General features: G+C 39.5%; 1 protein-coding gene across 4 annotated transcripts in view; it reads right to left on the bottom strand.

Moving 5' to 3' along the window:
- Window positions 1-20,249, bottom strand: part of DVL3 (dishevelled segment polarity protein 3) — a 163,873-nt gene that overhangs the window by 6,223 nt on the left and 137,401 nt on the right. For all 4 annotated transcript variants that reach the window (XM_068281300.1, XM_068281301.1, XM_068281302.1 and 1 more), the window contains 8 exons: window positions 19,090-19,183; window positions 12,733-12,802; window positions 10,662-10,801; window positions 10,205-10,281; window positions 7,417-7,484; window positions 1,870-2,019; window positions 970-1,101; window positions 111-278 (listed from right to left, as the gene is read on the bottom strand). In XM_068281300.1, the coding sequence (XP_068137401.1) occupies window positions 111-278; window positions 970-1,101; window positions 1,870-2,019; window positions 7,417-7,484; window positions 10,205-10,281; window positions 10,662-10,801; window positions 12,733-12,802; window positions 19,090-19,183 (899 nt within the window). The remainder of the gene's footprint in view (window positions 1-110; window positions 279-969; window positions 1,102-1,869; window positions 2,020-7,416; window positions 7,485-10,204; window positions 10,282-10,661; window positions 10,802-12,732; window positions 12,803-19,089; window positions 19,184-20,249) is intronic.

The raw sequence follows: 20,249 nt of genomic DNA, 5'->3' as shown, positions 1-20,249 counted from the left end.
GTACATCTTAATAAAGGTAACAGGTAAGACAAATAGAAAGTAATTCAACTTAAAAACTATGCTTTACACTTGAGACTCAAATTACACAAAGAAAACAGTGGACTACATACTGCCACATAGATCTCCAAAAATGTAATAGCACTGTTCCGAGAACGTTATTTTATTGACTGTGTGACGAATGTATCCAGCTTTTAATAGGTTGCTTGCATATTTCCGTGCTTCCCGGCGATCCGTAAAGCCTTCCACATGGTTATATAGCCAGTCCACCACATCTGAACCTAAATAAAACATATTTTTTCAGTAAGAACATATAAAGTCAAATAAAGAAAATCTAGTAGCAGTTTAAATATTAAAACAAAACACTAAAAAGATGCTCAAAAGGAGTGTATGAGGAGCATAATTAAAACTATCACGACATAGAACACACACACACACACACCCTTAACACATCGCACGTCCAAACGTGCTGTTGCACAAACACACTTCAAAATTTTATTAACTGTGTGCGCAAATCCTGCAAACAAAGACATTCTGAAGATGCAGGATTTATAACACATAGGGCCTTATTGAATTGACTTTTTCTCCTTAGTGTTCTCCTAGTTGATATTTTCACACCTTATCAATAATGCCTTTTAAGTCACCAGCAAGCAAGAAAATCCTCAGAATAAATTTGACAGTATTTTTTCACCTACTTTTTAGTACTTTTTCAATTGCAGATTGCTGAAAAGTTTTATTAAACAGAAAAACTATTTTAAGAGAAAAAGTGAACTGAACAACAGCCCTAGTGTGAATCAGCATTGAATTCTTCATAAAGCACTGAATCGAAAATCAGTGAGAACCACTGCATTACATCTAATTGTGTAGCATGTATTGTCCTACAGAGACAGGACAGACAGGGGTGACACTGCGGTGGGCAAATTCTGTGCATCAAGAGAATATGTGTTTCAACATTCTCAATAGCTTACTTACCAATAAAAGCATTCGGAATTGTTATCTTAAGCCACATCCTATCGCGTACCTCCAAGCCAGATTCTGGTGAGCTCATAGCTTTTACAATTGTTACCATATCACTATGTATGGATAGATGGAAGTCATCAAAACCTTTCACAACACGAAAAGGAAAAAAAGCCGCAAATAAGTAAGGATAAAATATACAGTTAAAGTAATGTAAAGTGGAAAAAACATTAAAAGGTTCCAAAAGATGAAAACTATTAAAGTGTACCCAAGGCAACATGTGACATGATGAGATAAACATGTGTATGTACAGTGCAAAACATTACTAAGCAAGCTGTTTTTCTTGTTTTATTCTGCTGCCTGAAAGTTAATTTTTAGGAATGGAAGTGACAGCTTCTGTCTTGTCAGTACCTTGTTTGGAATATAGTAAACATCACTGATAAGTAAATTACAGCAATAAAAGTTTTCCTACCAGAATACAATTTCTGAGAGCTGAGGGAGATAGAAAAAGGTCAAAAGCTTGTGTATTTTCATTTAGGGACACTTAATAGGCTGCCACTGAGCAGAGACAATTCAAAACATTCAATCTACTTTGTAAATGTTTAAATATAAAATAAAACCATGGGTTATCTAAAAAAGGGTCATTTTTAGGAGTAGGAGGATAACTACAACTGTTAATCCCAGTTTATTTTCACCTCGGGTTCACTTTACATAATAATACTGTTGGGAAAAACTAGGCAGCTGAATTTTGGATAACTAAAATGGTGGTGTCTACAAAACAGGTTTATTTGCCAGTCCCTTAAGCTGGTTAATTTTAATGTAAAATCACATTCATATATCACTAAGAAAAAGAAATACAATGCATTATTTTTTTTCTACAATAAAGAAGTAAGAAAGCTAAAGCATTGCACTTACGCTCTGTTTCCGGAATAGAGCTTGTGATAGAGGAGCTGGTTGAAGTGATTGTGCTCATAGATGGACTCATGCCATATGCTGGGTAGGTACCGGTCATGGCTGCTGTATGTGATACCCAAGCTGCTGGATCAATAGGTCGGATTGGTTCACCTGGAGGTAAATAGAAAAAATAAATCTGAAGCTGAAAGGTTTATCGTAAACACAGGTTACTAAAGTTCTTCTACTCTTGCAAGCCTATTTATTAAATATGCTACATAAAGCTAAGTGAAAATACACATTCCAATTGTGTTTAGTTGTGGCGCATAAACAATATGACCTCAGCAAAGTTTTGTCTGGAAGAGTTCTTAGTCCTCTCCAATACTCCAGATTCCTATCCCCTTGCAATGGGTTGATACTTATCGCACACCATCAAAAAAAATTCTTACTAGTGCATACAAATGTATGATATTGGCATTGTTTGTAGTAGTAGTTCTGTACAGGATCTGATGGAAAGACAATCATACTGCTCACTTTCCAGATGCAGCTTATCATAATGATGTTAGCAAAAAGGTATGCTGGCATTCATAGGGTATTCTTGCTTAGATCTTGACTCCTCGTAATTAAGACAACTTAGATCAGACTAATCTTAAAAGAACAACTTTAACAAGAGGGTTATGAAGACTGACATAATTATTTACTTTAACTCAATACCAGTTGCCTGGCTAGCCTGCTGATCTTCTGCCTCTAATACCTGTAGCCATAGACTCTGAACAAGGATGCAGCATATCAGGTGTTTCTGACATTCTTGTCAGATCTGACAACATTATCTGCCTGCTTGTTTCTGGTGTTATTCTGACACTACTGCAGTCATACAGATCAGCAGGTCTGCCAAGCAAATAGTATTTTTTAAAAGGAAATAAATGTGAAAATAAATATGGCAGACTCCATATTCTTCTCACTTTGTATGTCCTTTAAAAACGATTACTTAATGTAGGTAATTCAGTGTACTCCAAATTAATTTCAGTATGCTCCAAATCCTCTCTCGGGTAACCAGGACAACTTCACATATTTTGGTACTTACTTCATGGATACCATGGCCCATATGCAATTAACTTTCTCCTGAATTTTCTCCTAGGAGATACATTTTCCTCCTCTTCAACATACTTTTCAGCACTTAACAATTGAAAGTATCAAAAAGTAGTTAAAGCAGGCTCAAAATTATTTTGAGTATTTTCTTGCATGCCGGTGGTTTAATGGCATTTTATTAATAGGGTGTAAACAGATCACCTAGGAAAAAAATGAGGAGAAAAAGTTAATTGCATGACTCTATGGCTATCATTCATAAAAAAAACTGTGCGGTAAAAAAATCAGGTCGGGAAAATACCGCATTCGATATTTTAGACTTTTGTGTGCTAATTCATAAACATTTTCACAGCTGCGATAGAAGTGTGGTGTTTCACCGAAGCCCAACTGTCGGTAACATGAGAAGAGTGTTTTGTTACACTCCTGTTCTCCATGCAGACAGCATTACAATAAAAGAGGCACCACCAACCTCTTTAGATGTGCATGTTTTGTTATACTTCCTCTGCTTGCCCTGAATCTGCTCTGTATCTGTCTATTAGTCTTTCTTAACAATCTATTTAATTGCCACAGTGTAGAAGAACTTCAAGACACTTTACACAGGTCAGGCTTTCTGATGTGAAATACACATCTTAAAAGCAGGAACCCAAGAGGTTAAACACACAATCTAAGGTATTTAGGGGAAGCCTTGTTTGTTCTGCTGGGGGGAGATCTCACTGCTTCTGCTTGTGAGTCTCCATTAACTTTGCTCTTATCCCTCTCTTATCACCTCTTCAAAGCAGGCAGTATGTTCTGTGCCATTACTGCCTGCTCTAAAGCCCCATCTACATGATACGATTCTTTGTACGATTCAATTACGATTCTATTTACGAGTCGATTAAATCCGACATGTCCGATCGGGATTCGATTCAGTTCGATTCGCAATTGCAAAACAATGGCAAATCGAATTGCATCGAATCAAATCCCGATCGGACATGTCGGATTTAATCGATTCGTAAATAGAATCGTATTTGAATCATACATAGAATCGTATTTGAATCATACAAAGAATCGTATCGTGTAGGTTGGGCTTAATATTTATGAATTGACATTTACTGACATTCACGCAGTAACAGCTTTTATGAATTGATATTTTGCTAAGTGCTCAGTAAAGTCAGCTGTTTTCTGCATTACCGCATACGGTAATGCTTTATGAATGATAGCTTATGTCTCTTTATTTATGGCAGAAAGGGGGAGAGCAGGGCTCCAAACTAGAATTCAAACCTGTGAATGCAGACCTATACATCCTGAAACCAACACTGCACACAGAACATAAGGGCAGCTGCTGTTGCTTTCTTGTGAAATAAAAAATGCAGGAAAAGGCTGCATTAGAAACAAACTTACTGTTAGAGTTGGGTCACTCAAAGTCTGCAGAATGTTATACTTTAGAAGCAAAGACAATAGACACCACCACCTGCTGGGAAGTGGCAGTGGTATTCCACTCAATACACATTTCCAATCGCATGCCTCAAAATTGTGGCAACTTAGCTCTACAGCATGGTTACTGTGCAGTGTTGCCGTGTGAAGGAGTTGGGTGTGGGGGACACAGATTGGACCGTGTGACAGCTGTTCAGCCAGGGGTCCAGGCCCATGTGAGCAAGGGTCTGGAGTCATGCAAAACATGTCGCAAGAGGTCCAATCTGTGCCCCCCACGCTCACCTCCTACTTGAATGCTGCACAGTTACTATGTGAATGCTTCACAGTAACCATGCTATAAAGCAAAGCTGCCACAATTTTGATGCATGCGATTGGAAAGGTGTATGGAGTGGAATAATACAGTAAATTCACAGCAGATGGTGCCCATTGTCTTTGCTTCTTAAGTATAACAAACTTTAACTGTCTTCCTTCTTGTGATCGTTTGGAGCACGTTCGGAAACCAATCAAAGCCTTTTTGTTTCATTCGCTAACCAGGTGTATAAATATATAGTGCTGGACAAATAGTTTTTTTCATTCCAGTTACACAACAAAAGTCTGCAGGATGTGCCCAGTTCCAAGCTACATATAGTTGGCATGCAAGCCAAGATTACTATGGTCCCATTGCCTCAATCTACTTACTGAGTTATACTGTCTGCTTGGTAAAAAGGCTACGTTTTAACAGGTCCAAAATAGACAGTCTAAAGGGAGTTTGGGTCTTTTGTGATAGGACAGTGTTCTGGCTTCCGCATCAGTGTAGAGCATGTAGTATCATGTAATGAGGGAACAATCCTGTACCTCCACTATATGGACGTGCAAGCAAAATCTGGAATGGAGAGGGCTCACAAAACAGTTTTAGATAGTACAGCCCTATTATATAAAAACGTAGACAATCCACACTTTTTTTCATTTTATTAGTTCAAGATCACATTAAGTAGAAGAGCCTTAAAAAAAAAAAAAAAAAAAAGTTTTAAATGTAAGAACCTAATTAAACCTAAAACTAAAGGCAAATTCCAATCATAATAAGGTCAATAAGGGAATATATATGGATATGATGATAAATGAATATAAATGGATATATAAATATAAATGGGCATGGAAATGAAGAAGTGGACAAAATACTTTTTCAAGTATGAAATAGTCAAATCATACCAAGTTTTGAAACTTGCGCTCTGTAGATTTAGCTGGTGTTTGGATTAACCACATGGAACTTGATTACCAAAATCACAAGAATAGAGGGGACAAGCCTATGTCCATAATGTATTACTTCCTGGCGATAATCCTACAAGGAATGTAGTCTCTACTTATTAAGCAGCATAAATAGACTAATCCTCCTTAAAACAATGCAGAGTAGAGGCTTGTACACACGCCGTACTAAAGGCAACGACGGGTCCGTCATCACCTCCCGCTGGGCGGGTTTTCAGCAGACAGTACAGCGTGTGTGAGGATTGTTCAGAAACAGAAGTGCCGGGCGGATCGTTCAGAAACAGCCTTATCAGTCCGCCGACAGACTGTACACACGCTGTACTGTCTGCTGAAAACCCGCCCAGCGGGAGGCGACGACGGACCCGTCGTTGCCCTTAGTACGGCGTGTGTACGAGCCTTAGATTTTACTCCTGCCTGTTTGCATAAGCCTCACTGGTCTCTGAAAATGAACTGCACTAGGTGTGATATGGAAACTTTACACACATGTTCCATTCTGGTTTGTTGTGGGACACACAATCGATCATATTACTTATATTCTGGGTGACTTCAATCCTTCGTTGATCTTCAACAATGGTAGAATAGAAAGGATCCGGGCACCATCAAACTGCAGCTTCCAAACTTTATTGCATCCCCATACACAGACAGATACACGTATGCAGGGCTGGTCTAACAGCCGTTTCACAAGCAGATATGCTTGCTTCCTCAGAGACTATCTGGAGGCACTTCTAATCTTCCATTACTAACCCCCATTGGTATCGCCAGAGCAACTAGTGCCGGTTCAACTTGATCTCTCATTTATTGATAGAACACTTTGTTCATCTTCCTAGATGATATTGAACACATTTTATGCAATCAAAAGGCACTGGAGTGACTGCTCTTGTCACTATGCTAGAAGGGAAATTCTGCTGAGACGGAACAGAACGGAGATATCAAAAGTCAACATAAGGGTTGCAGCTGTCAAAAAAGCCAAAACAACTCTATGAGATGACATACTGGAATTGAAATGGTCACCAAATGTTTGACAAGATCTGGGGGGGCATTGGTGGAAATGTGCGACATTGGGAATGGTCAACTTATTGTGACCATTAATGATCCAATCTTTTTCATCCAATTTACCAAATCTATGTAGCAGAACGGTAAATTTTGTGAATATATTGAATACTTTAGGCAGTCCCTTATATTACACATAAATGGTAAGATTGAATATATAATAAAAAAAAATTGGATCATTAATGGCTACCATTAGGCTACCCACAGCTATTTGCTAGCTGCCTTTATGCTAAAGACATTCATGTATTTTGGATCCTACATATTATGTATAGACTATTTCACTGTATTGGCATAGAGTGAAGAAGAGTTCCTCTTCCCCTCTGCTCCCTGACTGATGGGGATTAAGCTAAAAAAAAAAAAAAAAAAAAAGAAGAAAACAAAAAAAAGAGTATACAGGAACAAATTTGACCATTTGAAAGCACATGTAACCCACTACATGGAAATATGTACATAACTTATATATCAATTTTGCTTTAGCAGCATGACTGCTAGGTTTTGCAAACATTTTATATTGCTAAAAAAAATAAGCAGGAAAGTAAAATGCATTTTTTAAGATAATGTAAGGTCTCTGTAACAGAAGATACAAATGGAGGTCAAGGTGAGCCCTAGCTCTCTGTTCTTTGTGCAGATACTCTAGTAATGGAAGCTGCCATTACACACTTCATTACAGCATGTGCTCAATAATTGCTGTGAACATAAATGTCCCTATCAATATACAGACTTCAGAACTGTAAGTGATTAAACCGTATTAAGAAGACCATGTGAAATCGCAGGACTCACTTCTGGGCAAGGTAAAGCAACCGCGAGGAGAAGGATCCCAGCATTTAGCAACCGTTAAAGTAATAGGTCTGTAAATCAGATAAAAAAAATATTAGATCATTGTACAAGCAAAATAAAAATATATATTCTATAGACATCAGCAGCATGTCAATACAAAAGTGAAATACTATTAAATGTCAATTATTTTTTGAAGGATTACACCACTTTAATTCAAATACAATACATTCAGCAGCTCTAGTCAACTCGAAAGTTTAATTCAGGTTAGTTTTAAATATTCTTTTAATACCCTTAAAGGGAACCAGAGAGGATGACACATACATACCTGGGGCTTCCTCCGGCCCCATACGCACGGATCGCTCCCACGCCGCCGTCCTCCGCTGCCTGGATCCACCGCCATCGGGTCCCGTCATTGCCGCGAGTCGGCCGGCGGACGCGGCCAATTGTCCGCATCACAGGGTGCTCTCTCCATACAGATACGCATGTGGTTGCCTACTGCGCAGCCGCATGCGTACGTGTATGGAGGGAGCCCCTGTGATGCGGACAATTGGCCGCGTCCGCCGGAAGTGACGGGCCCGGTGCCGGCGGATCCAGGAAGCTGAGGACGGCGGCGTGGGAGCGATTCAGGCTTATGGGGCTGGAAGCCCCAGGTATGTATGAAATCTTTTCCTTTTTTCACCCCCCGTTCCTCTCTGGTTTCCTTTAACGGGAACCTTAACTGAGATGTTGGATGGATGTTTCCTTTTAAACAATACCAAATGCCTGGCAGCCCTGTTGATCTCTTTGGCTGAAGTAGTGGCTGAATCACACACCTGAAACAAGCATGCAGCTAATGCAGTCTGACTTCAGTCAGAGCACCTGATCTGCATGCTTGTTCAGGGGCTGTGGCTAAAAGTATTAGAGACACAGGATCAGCAGGAGAGTCAGGCAACTGGTATTATTGTAAAAGGAAAAATCCATATCCTTCTCAGTTTAGGTTCCTTTTAAAAGCAGTATACATGACCTTCCAGAGGACACTTGTATCTCTTCCTGTGCTAACAAAGAAAAAGAATGTCCTCCCATGCAGAATCTATAGGTCTATAAAGTGTGTATTTGCAATAAGATATCTGTCATAAGTTTTGAAACAAATAACTTTTAAAGGACACAAATAAAAGATTCTTATTTCTTCTTTAATCCTGTGTCTCCCACTGGAGCAAAGGGCTTCAACGTATGTATGCCACCGGTTTCTGTCCTGGGTAATTTTTTCTATCTCAGTCCACGATTTCTCTGCCCTCTTTATTCCCTACTCCACACTTCTTATCCAAGTTGTCTTTGGTCTTCCACTTTTTCTGCTGACTTGAGGATTCCATTTTAAGGCTTCTTTCTCAATTGATTTATCCTTGCGAAGAGTATGGCCAATCCATCTCCACTTTCTGTGTTTGGTCTGCAGGTCTTGTTTTTTGTGGAAATAACATGGGATCTCCAAATTTGATACAGTCGTACAAAGGCTGCATTCGCCTTCTTGATTCAGCTTTTAACATCAGCACTGGCACCACCATTGGCTGCCCAGATACTGAACTCAGTCACAGTATCTATATGTTTTCCATACACCTGAAACTTTTGTTTAGGATCTACGTTGCTGTTTAATCGCATCTCTTTAGTTTAAAGAAAAGATTATCTAGTATGAATTACCAATGTTATGCTACCCATTCAAGTTTTTTAGTTATTCAAATGTTATCAGCAGCAAAACATCTGAACAGCATTGAAACTGTCTTTATGGGTGTGAACTTGTATTTGTAAAATGTGTAGGGACGATACGGATGTGCATATCATATCACAGGGAATGGTTATATTTTGCTGAACTAAAATGTAGTAATTCAACTAAAGCCACAGTTGACACAAAGCTTTTTTTTTTTATATTTACAAAAGAACATTATTATTTTTCATAGTTTTTGCTTAATAAACAATTCAAGTTAGTTTAAACAAACAGACTCTACCCCGAAGCAACAAACGTATCCTTTTATTGTGTCTTGCCCTTTATTTATAGTGTACCTGAAACATGTGTGTATCTATACGTACTTGGGGCTTCCTCCAGCCCTTTCAGGTGTGTAGGCTCCCTCGCTGTCCTCTCCGGCTGCCCTGTTATATTATACACTCCCACCACCAGTAATCTGGCCAGTCGACCCCAACACGCTTGCATACTTGGGCAACGAGGGCAGGTGTGCGGCCGAGCGGTAAGCCAGAGGGAGCGGCGGGGGAGCCCATGCACCTCATGGAGCTGGAGTTAATCATTGAGAGACATTAATAATGTCTCAGTTTTCCTTTAAATGACCTGTCAGACGGCATTTCATCCTCTCAAGCCTGTTCTACACACCATGCAATTTTCACTTCATATCCTATTTGAGTTCGTAATCAGACTGATCTTCAGATCCTCGTTGATCGGATATAGAAGGAAGCTAGCGTACATACGTTTACAATTTTTTTCAAATTCCTATCAGATTTCCATTCATTTTTACAATTGTCCATGATAAAATACAGCATAGCGCCATTCAGAGCAAGTGAGTATGGCCAATCCGTCAACGCTTCTTTCTGAAGTGTCTGTAATGTACACATTTTGTACTCTATATCTCAGTGCACTGCTTGTGGTGTAAATTATATCTGCGCGATAAAGGGAGAGCAGCGCCAGAGGCAGAGCAAAGCTGTTAGGACTGCTCTGTACTGCTTTCAGTGTGAACAGGCATGTGTCCCTGCCCAGAGTGAGCCAGACAGAGCAGTTCCCAGCAATACAAAATAAAGCATCCTTTAGACTTACCCTGGCTTGTGCACAATCTCTCTAAGGACTCGAACAGCATCATCATTGCTCATGTTTTCAAAATTTATTTCATTGACCTGCAGAAGACAAAGACATAGGCACTAGTTAGCTCCATTTCTTCAGTAACCCATCTGCAATCTTTTCATTAAGGCTCATACACACATGCAACTTTCCCACCTAACTATCATCGAAACCTGGTTTGTTGGACGATAGTTGGGCATGTGTACATGTGACAAGCGACTAGATGAGCGACTGATAACAGGCGGTTTGCCTGATCCAATCAGTAGATCTACTCACACGACTGTTGGGCTGATATCGTGCAGTTGGCCACGTGTGTATAAGTCATTTAAACAACTAGTACTTGTTGTGAATGTGGTCACATTGTGCAGTCCATCGTTCCGCTTGCGCACTCAGCATGTTTCTTTGCAAATACAAGGTTGGGATAATCAATAAGCACCTGCAATAACATATCTCCCGGTTCAATCCTTCCATCAGCCGCCACAGCTCCTCCTTTCATGATGGAACCAATGTAGATCCCTCCATCTCCACGTTCATTACTTTGCCCGACAATACTGATGCCCAGGAAGTTGTATTTTTCTAATCAAACAGATAAAGCCACAATTAAAGGGAATTCAGACAAAATGTCAAAATAGGTAAAAAAATAAAAAAGCCTTAGCCTGTCGTGTCTGTCAGGCTAAGGCTTGAATGTGTGGAATGTGCAGGGCTGCTTGTGATTGGATAGAAGCGATACACACCCTCTGCAGGCCCCCTGCACACTCTGTATGACTCACACACTCTGTTTATGTGAGCCTATCACAAGCTGGTTAGTTTGTTTGTAAACACTGCCTAAAACTGTTAATTACAAGCCAGGATTGCAGCAGAGAGTGGCAGAAACAGCACAGAGGGGCACAGGAGAAAATAAGGAATAGAATGGTATGCTTTTTAGTGTAAGAATATTAGAGTACAGATTCTCTTTAAACACAAAAACTCTGGTGAAAGTTATGCTGTCCATAATGAATAAATGATGTGGGGATAATGGAACAGCATAATTTTCGCGTTAGTGCTCCTTTAAGGCAGAATTCTTGCTCATCACTGCTTTGACACCAAGCGTTCCCTATACTGGTTTTATTAGTTGCCAAGAGTAAAGCTACAAATCACATTTCGGTATCAAATAACTGAAATCTGCCAATGTGAGGAATGTAGAGAACTATTGAGTTTTGTTATTTGAGGTAGTATTTCACACTTAGGGCTCTTTCACACAATATGCTGAAAAAAATGATACGTTTTAACTGATCAGTTATTCCACTGCAGTGCATTGTGAAAAAGCTTCAGTTAAACCACACAGTATGTTAACTGACCTATAGGGAAACAGACATTAACCGTCACTTGGGCTGCATATTGGGTGCCCGTTAAGTTATAACTGAAAGCAAATGATTCAGTATGAAAGTAACTGTAGGGTCTTTTCATACTAAATCAGTTGCTGTCAGATATAGCTGAACGTACAACTGATGTGCAAGGTAATGTTCAGGTTTCCCTATGGCCTCTTTCACACTGCTGAAAAGTAAATTGAGGCTTTTTCCCAATGCACTGCTAAGGAAAAACTGATAAAATGCATGAGATTTTCAGGGTATAGTGTAAAACGAGGCTTAAGGCCTAGTTTACAGTGGTGGGTTCTGGTACAACAGCTACCTTGTAATGCTGCATACCTGACTGCAATGCACCAGCTACATGACATTTACAGTGCGGCGGTAGCGTTGCAGTATAGTGGTTTGTGCACATTTACCAGTCATGTACTGCATGCAGTGCATTGCTGCTAAATGCATGCATGCATGTTAATAGAAAGTTATGCACAGGGAACACAACGGCCACTGTGAATGTGGCCTAGGGTCCTTTACACTAAATTAGTTGCTGGCAGATTTAACTGAACGGTCAAGTAATGTGCAGCTCAGGTGAAGGTAATATCCTAGTTTCCCTATGGCTCAGTTCACATTATATGCGTTTTAACTGAAAACTTTTTCACAATGCACTGCAGCAGAGTGACCAGTTAAAACGCATCAGTGTTTCAGCATACAGTGTGAGCGAGGCCTTAGGGTTAGCCGAACAGAGTCTGCAGTTAGGGTGAAATCAGTTAATACAAAAACAGAGCAGCTCCATTCCACAGAAATGCCTTTCTGGAATGTTGTACAAGAAAAGGAACCACTCATATAGCTCAGCAACGCATGTGAGAAAAGGGAACTCCACCACACACAAATCCACCAAAGATATTTATTCCAGCATCACAGGAAAGAAACAGGTTTTGGATTGCTATCATAACTCAATAGATATGATATACGACCCAAGTAGTCCGAATCATTTGTTGCTGGAGTAAATTACTTGTGTTTTCCAGACATTCCATTATTCGCATAAAACACGAAGTCAGATATTGGACAGTGCAGCAACCTCAGTTGCAGTTATTGCATAAATCCAATTTGGTATGGCTCTTTTTTAGTCTGTGCCAATCAGCAGCCAAGGTGAAACGTTTTACTCACCCATGTTAAGAGTAACTGTGATGATGTTCAGAGACATGGTTGAATCTGTGATGCTGCTGAAGGAAGACGACTGAAAAATAAAAACAGGTGGTTAGTGGAACTACTACTCCAGGTTTCCATTTAGTTAAAACCTTAAGACATTTTTTGCAAAGAGTTTTCCAGAAACCATTGTCTTGGAACAATACAGATCAAGGAAAAACTTGAAACCGACTGCATTGGATTTTAACCTAAGTATATAAAGATTTTAAATGGTCAAAATAATAGTGCTCTTGCAGCCCTATGCACATTCAGCCAAGCCTTGGGAGCCTGTATGGAGAGGGGAAGGAATATACAGGGCTGCCCACTGCTTCTGGGGCAAAGCAATTGTCTGATAAACAAATCTGCCATGGCCAACGACTTGTTTCCTGCTCTTTGATATACAAAGATGATGTGAGATGCCTTTACAGATGCCAAACTGACAGCCAAGATCATCATAAACAATTGTTTCTGTCATCAAAAGGACTACCGGTATATGCATTTTTATTGAAATGACTCGCTAGACAAAATTATGCTTTTGCAGTTTTTTTTATACATATATGTACACAGTATATATACACCAAATAAAGTATTCTAGTGCTAAAACTAAACCAATATATGTGCTATGATTATCACTCATCCATGCATTTCAACATGAGAACTTGGGACACCATACATCTTTATGCAGAATTGTTTTTCAGAGTCTCTAGTAAGTTCCACAAGCACTGTATGCTCTGCTAGAAACAGCAAATGTGCCAGTGTGCAAAAAAAGACGGAATCCAGCACTTCAAGCCAATCAAAGCGTTATTCAAGCACAGAAGCTGAATGTGGTGACAGCAGTTTCACATGTGACCATGCCTCCTCAGGACACCAAAGTATCAACACCAAATGTGCTGTGGTAAAGTAATTAATTCGTTTTTCAGCAATGTAATGCATCTGCTTAAATAGCTGCAACATATGAACTGCTGGAGAATTTGAGGACAGGCTAGTGAAACCCTGTTGTCTACAATAGTCTTAACTTGAGGTTAACAAGTGAAATTATCTTATGGTATTTTCCCTTACCTAAACCTAAAGTGAAAAAAAAATGATCAAATTTTTTTTCTGTAAAACTTATCCTAAATAGAACTTTGAGTCTCTGATTCTTATTTTCATTTTATGGACAAAACCTAGCTCTAACATGGCTGATCCGCACACAGAAATAACGGCTTTGTCAACTTTTAACACAATTAATGCAGCTTTGAGTTTTTCATGCAAAGAAATTTGATCTGACAACCCAAATCAATTGACTGTTGGCATCTAAACCATTTTTCCATATGGAAATATGGTGGGAAAAAAAATCATCAGCCGTTGGCTTTTTTAATGGACCCCATGAAGGTTCACTCCAACAAAATTGTGCTACCGTGAGGAACTATGTGTTTTTCATGTGTTGGAAAAACAAGGGAAAAAAAAAGGTACATGAAAAACCAAAGTGCAAGAGGAAACAAGCCCTTAATGTTTGCACAGCCACACTTAATGGTCTCCAATTAAGAAAGCTGCCTGCACAGATGAAGCACTAGTTCATTAACTCTTGCACTGAAAGAATATGAAATATGCAGTCCACACACTAATTTATTAAATGGAGAATTTATAGCCATCAACTAGATAATTGAAGGCATGTCAATAATGTTTTGTTTTTTAAAGAGAAACTCCGACCAAGAATTTAACTTTATCCCAATCAGTAGCGGATATCCCCTTTTACATGAGAAATATAATGATTTTCACAAACAGACCATCAGGGGGCGCTGTATGACTGATTTTGTGCTGAAACCCCTCCCACAAGAGGCTCTGGTACCGTACGGTACTCCGGGCAAACTGCCACAATGTAACAATGTTCACAGACAGGAAATGGCTGTTTACAACTGTCTGCAAGGCCAGAACAGCTAGAAACAGGTGCATAACCTGCCCACAGTAAAAATGTCACCATGTAATACATGTCAGAATGTGAATCTGGGAGAGGAAAGATTTTACAATGAGCAAACACTGCCTAAATCATTTATACATAATTATGGTAAAAATGAAGCACTTTTTTTATTACATTATTTTCACTGGAGTTCCTCCTTAAATTGTGGTGCATCATTTACTTGTACAGTGTTGCATTTACAATTACAACAACAAAAATTGCAAACAAAAATCTACGGACGTTTTTCCTGCAACTCTCAGAATAACTATTATCAATCAAAAGACCAAAGCAACAACATTGTATAGTGGATTGAAAAGCTTGGCTTGTAGTGCTGGAGCCCCAGGCTCAGATCACAGCCAGGGCACCATGGAGTTTCTATATGTTCAAACAGTGTTTGCGTGGGTTTCCTCAAAACACTGAATTTCACCCACATTCCAAACAAAGGATGCAGAAGTTATTTTCTCAAAACAACTTGGCCTAAGAAAAGGTTAGGGACATTAAAAGAGTACCTGTAATGAAAATAACTGCCCCTGAGGGGTACTTACCCGGAGGGGGAAGCTTCTGGATACTAATGAGGCTTCCCCTGACCTCCTGTGCAGCTCTGATGCAGCGCTGGTACCCCCTGAAAATCACACAGGCGCAGTAGTGCCTACAGAATGTGGCAATATTTACCTCCGATCTCCAGCGCAGGTGCAGTACCAGTTCCCAGAGCCTGAGGGGCAAGAAGGAGCGCAGAGGAAATATTGCCATCTGCGGCTGTTTGAGGGAGCCAGCGCTGATCAGTGCTGCACAGGACGATGGAGAAGCCTAATTACAATCCAGAGGCTTCCCCCTCTTGAGGTTAGTAACCCCCAGGAGCATGTTTCTTTATTACAGGTTTGCTTTAAGATTGCGAGCTCCTCTGAGGCAGGGAACACACTTGACTGTTTTTGTACACGTTTTCTGCACAGAAAAACTGAGAACTCATGTTAATCAATGGGCTAGTGCACACTTACTGTGTTGTTCGCATGCAGAAAAAAAACTGACATTCTGCATCCTGATTCTGCAAATTTTGGCAGTTTTCTCTATCATTTACATCAGCTGCTGTGAAAAAACGCACGCGTTTTCCTGCATGGAAACACACTTGGTGTGCAGAAAAAGTATGCAGAAAAACGCGCGCGGAAAACTGAAAGTCAAGTGTGTTCCCTGCCTGAAAGACAGTTAATGACCTGAACATGTAACTGTGTAAAGAATTGCAGAAGATGTTTGCACTGTAAAAACACAGAATAATAATAAACCGTGCCAAAACAAAAAGGCAAAATGGCAATTAAATTCCTGGTTTAAAAAAATCCAATAAAAATCCTCCTATACTATTTTGACATGTCTGTAGCAAAAGTGTGTATGTGTAAATGAGTATCAAGGGCACAAAGCCAAGCCATTCATGGCCAACCCTGACTTGTGGTGTGGGTAGGGAGATATGTTCCAGACCAAAGCTAGTCTGTGTGCTGCCCAGTTACAAGGCTGCATAATATTGCTGCCAAGTCTCCCTACCTACCTCACAAGTCAAGTTTGGTCATGCATGGCTTGAGTCTGTGCCCTAGATATAAATTATACACATTTTCTTAGTGAATTACTGTGCCGCCTCCTGACTTTTTTTATGCAATGAGGTTTCATTTTACTGTTAGGTTACGTATTCATTTGGCACTTTCAACTTGCTGTGCTGAGTGTTACCAAAGGTGCACGATAATGATACCATTTTTAGAGACCAATCATATTTTGGATAAGACCATTCAGATTGAAAGAGAATCATATTTAATTGATGCACACCACTAAAGGACCCCATTAACCGTACGAAACAAGCTTTAGTGAACAATCATATTTTGGATAAGCCCATTTAGAAAAAGATAATAGTTTGTTTTTTTATTGATTTACACCACTAAAGGAGCTCATTAACCATCCGGTACAAGTTTTAGTGAATCATATTTTCAGATTATTTCGTTTGAATTGTATGAAAACAGAGAAGTTGATGGGCCCAATAAAACGCATTATTGTTTCCTTAACCAGTTCACATTCAGTCGTTTTTCACTTTATGCATCCGAGCTACGTTCACCTCCCATTCATTAGCCTATAACTTTATTACTACTTATCACAATGAACTGATCTATATCTTGTTTTTTCCGCCACCAATTAGGCTTTCTTTGGGGGGTACATTTTACTAAGAGACACTTTACTGTAAATGCATTTTAAAAGGAATAATAAGAAAAAAATAAAAAAAATCATTATTTCTCACTTTTCGGCAATTATAGTTAAAATAATACATGCCTCCATAATTAAAACCCACGTATTGTATATGCCCATTTGTCCCGGTTATTACACCGTTTAAATTATGTCCCTATCATAATGTATGGCGACAATATTTTATTTGGAAATAAAAGTGCATTTTTTCCGTTTTGCATTCATCACTATTTACAAGCTTACAATAAAAAAAACACAGAAATATTTCATCTTTACATAGATATTTAAAAAGTTTAGACCCTTAGGTAAATATTTGTGTGTTTTTTTTTTTTTTATTGTAATGTGATCGGGCACCGTTGCCAGATTCACTGATTCGCTGGCTAACAAACCGCGGGCCAGGAGCACGCATGCACGCGCGCGCGATCGGCCGCGGGATGGCGCAGGAGCGCACATGCCTTCCTGGACGTGAGTTTCACGTCCAGAAATGTCAAATAGTTAAAGTCAATGGGAACCTTTAAAAAAAAAGCCAGATACGTACTTAGGGAGAGGTAAGGCTCTGGTTACTATAGAGCATTCCCTCTCCTCTCCCGATGCCAGTGCTGGCTCCCCCTTGGAAGTATTTGAATAAATTAGTCAAATACTGCTCTCTCCGCTGTCAACAAGAGGGGCTTCGGAAGGGAGCAGAGTCCTTTCGAAGATTGGCCACTCCATACTACGCATGCACGAGAGAGGGCGCTCGGCCGTGCGCAGTATGGAGCTGCCTGACTTTGGGAGGACTTGGCTCCCAAAGACTTCCGAAGTCCCCCGCCGCGGGAGATTTAAACGGAGGAGCTGCCGCTGCAACAAGGTTTTTTTTTTGTTTTATTTAACAGACTCTCATTAGCTTTAAAGAAATGATCATTTTTTCATAGACATGATCATAGATCTGATTGCAAGTTGGATTCTTTAAGGTGTCCATTAATGATAGAATTTAGATTGTACACTCTTACTATTTTTATGTAATCTGAGGGACAAGCTGAAGTATCCATTTAAAAGCATATTCAATTAGTCTGCCATTCTTCTGCATAGACTTGGTAAGCGTATATAATTAAGATTGTATAACTGATAGGCACCTCAAGGCTGGGTACACACAATACAATTTTCACATCAGATCCACAGGAAATTTCCCATAGTTCGATAATTCCCAACATGTCCGATCTGCTTACGATCAAGAAAAGGATTGGATTTTGAGATCAGTACTGCACAAAATCGATACCTTTCTCAAACGGAAGCAGATCAGACATGCTTGAAATGATCAAATGATTGGAAATTTTACATCAATCTGAAAAGAAACTTGCCTCAAGTACCAGGCATGAGACCCAGTTCGTATCCAATTGGAGAATATGGATAGATACATGTGGAAGTATTTATGGCAACAATTTGTTATCAATATTACTGTTATCCTAGTATTTCTGGCAGAGAAAGTGCAAATCACATCCCTTGATAGCTACTGTTAATACAAGTTTTTTGCAACTGTCTTTTGAAATGTTCTTTTTATTTATTTTTACAAATGCGTGGTGCTGTCTATTATTATTATTATTATTTTTTTATAAAGCACTAACATATTCTGTGGAGCGGAGTCTACCAGAGGATCAGCTGATTCTCCCTTTCAGATCAGCACAGTTTATGCCCTCCAGTATGCACATCTCATCTTTAGGTGTATTATTATTAGGTGTAGCGTAATAAGAGACTCTTACTAGTGAATCTTTTTTGTTTTTGGGGGTTTATGTACATAAGACAATTTTGCAAAGCATTAATAGCAGCAAATTGAATGGTGAGTGTTTATGTGAGGTATAGATTACTGTAGCTCTGGGAGAAGAAGGACTTCAGGGGAGCATTTACTGCATCACTACAGGGCAGCAACCTCTGACAAAGGACAACTGTGAGAGCAATAGTCCTCGCTCTAGGCTCACTGTCCTGAATGACCATACACAACACATTTTGGGCTTACTGCATTTGAAAGGCTCGGGTTATTATTAAAAACCATGCTATTCTGAGAAGAACCTTTGTAAGAGATTCTAAAGTTTACATTTTTATCACTCTACATCAATTTTAGGCTTTAGGGACATGTTAACCCATTTGTTTTATAGAGGCACATGAAGTCAATAAATTGTTTATGTAACCAGTGATATAAAGCAGAAAGGCCTTACCCTCTCAATGCGAGGGGTTTTTGTTTTCCTCCTGCGCCTCTTGTGCCTCCTCATTAGACGTGATGCACTACTCTGCTCTGTGGAGTTGCTGAACCTGAAAATACATTAATAATATATAAGCTGAATGCATAACAAGATACTTGTCCATCCTTACCAGATTATCACAGCATAAAAGCCAGAAGTGATCTCCCTCCCAATAAATGGATGCATTTTTGGTTAAAAGTCCTTACCTTTATTCTCCATGGAGAAATAATAATTCACTCCAGACATCAACCCACTCCATAGCATTGCTGTCCAGGTTATGCTATGTTCCTCTATTGAGGAACAGCAACAGTATTTTCTGGATTCAGTGGAAAGAGCCCAATGAGACCTAATGTAAATTTAGCGCACACTCAGTGTGAGGAAATTGGACACAGTGGAGTCGTAGCCCATGTGTGTATCAGACCGCTTGCATTACATTTGCTACTTAAGACACGTTTTTAGCATAAGCCATGTAGAGCAACAGACCTGTTATTGTCATTTATTTTCCGAAGATTTCATTTCCAAATGTAATCAACAATCTAACATCCAGTGTCTGCCATACTTAATTTTGCCAAAAAAAGCTAATAAACCTACAAATACAGTAGGATTTTGACTTCTGCGAGTTATAGGACACCTGAAGTCAGAGTGATATGGAGGCTGCCATATTTTTTTCCTTTAAAACAATACTAGTTTACTGGCATCCTGTTGATCCTTCTGGCTGCAGTAGTGTCTGAATCTTTATGGACAAGAAAAAAAAGAGGAGTGGTAGTGTGGCACATCCCTAATATTGAAAAGGAATATGATGTTGGTCCACTATAGCAAAAATATGCCCTCCAGTGCCCTGTGTCACCTATGCTGTATAATACGACTGTTGCCTGTATTTAGACGTGTGCTCTGCTCATACAGTAGAAAATACTTCAAATTGCAGCATACACAAGAAAAAAGGCAGAAGCGTGCACCTTCCATCACTCAAGATTTACTGGCATAGTGTAACAGTCCATATACATCCATTCACATTGAATACATCAAATATCAAGCAGGCGTGCTGTTGCTATACCACCAGGTGCATCTTACGTGTCCCAGGTGTAGCAGGGTGAGCGGTGCAGGAGGTGGGTGGAGGCTCAGAGCAGTGGAGCGAC

Source organism: Hyperolius riggenbachi, chromosome 4 (assembly GCF_040937935.1).
Source record: "Hyperolius riggenbachi isolate aHypRig1 chromosome 4, aHypRig1.pri, whole genome shotgun sequence".
In the NCBI taxonomy this organism is placed as follows: Eukaryota; Metazoa; Chordata; class Amphibia; order Anura; family Hyperoliidae; genus Hyperolius; species Hyperolius riggenbachi.
Note: the sequence above shows the minus strand (reverse complement) of the source record. Positions and strands in the feature narration are given on the sequence as shown.